Genomic DNA, 1,751 nt, shown 5'->3' with positions numbered 1-1,751 from the left:
AAGAGTGAAAAATTTAAGGGGGTCTGAATACTTTCCGTACCCACTGTAATTTAATGAGGTGCAGAATTAAAACAATTCACCCACTTGAACGAAAAATGAACCACTTTTACAATTAACCTATTAGACGAGTTTGAAAAAGAATTGATGTTCTGTAGCACATTTCGCCGTGTGGCTTTCCATCCATCTTCCTGTCTTTCAGCTATTCTATATAAAGGTGCCATCAATCAAATCACAGCAGCCTACCTGCTCTCCCGGAGTTGAAGACATTTTCTACAGCTCACGTACAGTCTCCTGAAAATACATTCAGAAAATGATCTTCTAAAGGGTTAAACCACAAAGAATCCCACAGACTCTAGAGTTTAGACACGTTTAATGTCTGTCTGCTAGATTTCCGTTGATTCACTGTAATGCCAAATTATTCTGAATTTATGTCAACACAATCATTTTTGAAAGAGGAAAACAAGCAGAGAGAGCTAGAGAGACTGTGAAAAACATGACATGATGCATAATGGTCATCTTCTGGAAAAAAGGTGGATCATATTTTGACTCATATTTTAATTTCCCTCTTTTCTACATTAATGGTGCTGGTGATTCCATTATGAACACTACAAAACTGGCATAAGGGACCCATTTCAGTTAAATTCTTAATTTGCAATAGTAATATTGTTTTTAGAAAGGTACTGCAGAGAAATCTAATGAATATGTATTGAATTTCATTTGAATATGTATTAATGAATATGCATTACTTTTTTTTTCAAGAACAACTTGAGGATGGCAAATTACACAGTAATGGAGGTGAGACACCGTCCGTTTCTCTTTCTCAGTGTGTCTGTTGTCATTGTGGTGTTTTTACGTATCAGTCAACTTCAGTACTCATTACATTGAGACATTTCAGACTCACTTTGCTCTAAATCACACATATCCTTTCATCTTTCTGTCTGTTTGTCATGATAGATGCCGTCTGAGTCTCTTCACTGTCGACATCCTTCATCTGGCACTTGGTATTAAAACACATCTCTCCTCTCCTCTCCACTCATTTAATCTCTTACCTCACATGTTCTCATCACTTCTCTTCTGTTCTTTCCTCTTGTATCTTGTCATCTCATGCTGACTCATCTCTGCTCTTATTGTCTAGTGGTTGGCCAATATATTGCCATGGCTTAAATATTGTCTATTTGGCTTTTTTATTTTTTTTTTCAGATCATCAGCATTAGCCAGTAAGTTTTTCTGTTTGACTGTTTGAGGATTAGAGAATTAAGGAGAAGTTATAGCTTTCTATAGTAAACATTTTTAAACGTTTTAATTATTTTTTTAATTTTTAATTTTCAGTTCAATTATTTTAAACGATATTAGCAAACGTTATGAAAAATATTTATTTTACAGATTTCTTTTTGTCAAGTTTAATTTATTTGTTCAAACTGATTAATTAGCAAATTATTTTAGTGAATATGATGTAAAAGAAATATTAATTTTAAAGTTTTTTTTTATCAAGTTCAGTTTATATGTTTAAACTAATTCATTTCCAGGTTAATTAAAATTATTTGAGTAAATATTATGTAAATATTCATTTTACAGGTTAGTTTTGTTTTGATTGATTTCAAATTATGTCAGATTATTTCAGTAAATATGATGTAAAATATTTATTTTACAAATGTATTTTACAAATGTAAATTAAATTTATTCAAATTGCTTCATTTTCAAATGAATTATATGTATATATATATATATATATATATATAAATTCAATAAAT

At 30.6% G+C, this 1,751-nt stretch overlaps 1 protein-coding gene across 4 annotated transcripts in view; it reads left to right on the top strand.

Moving 5' to 3' along the window:
- Window positions 1-1,751, top strand: part of ksr2 (kinase suppressor of ras 2) — a 105,292-nt gene that overhangs the window by 36,280 nt on the left and 67,261 nt on the right. For all 4 annotated transcript variants that reach the window (XM_016572758.1, XM_016572756.1, XM_016572755.1 and 1 more), the window contains exon 4: window positions 760-795. In XM_016572758.1, the coding sequence (XP_016428244.1) occupies window positions 760-795 (36 nt within the window). The remainder of the gene's footprint in view (window positions 1-759; window positions 796-1,751) is intronic.

Source organism: Sinocyclocheilus rhinocerous, unplaced genomic scaffold, assembly GCF_001515625.1.
Source record: "Sinocyclocheilus rhinocerous isolate Xijiao unplaced genomic scaffold, SAMN03320098_v1.1 scaffold352, whole genome shotgun sequence".
NCBI classification, from domain to species: Eukaryota; Metazoa; Chordata; class Actinopteri; order Cypriniformes; family Cyprinidae; genus Sinocyclocheilus; species Sinocyclocheilus rhinocerous.
This window is presented reverse-complemented; position numbering and strand designations above follow the sequence as displayed.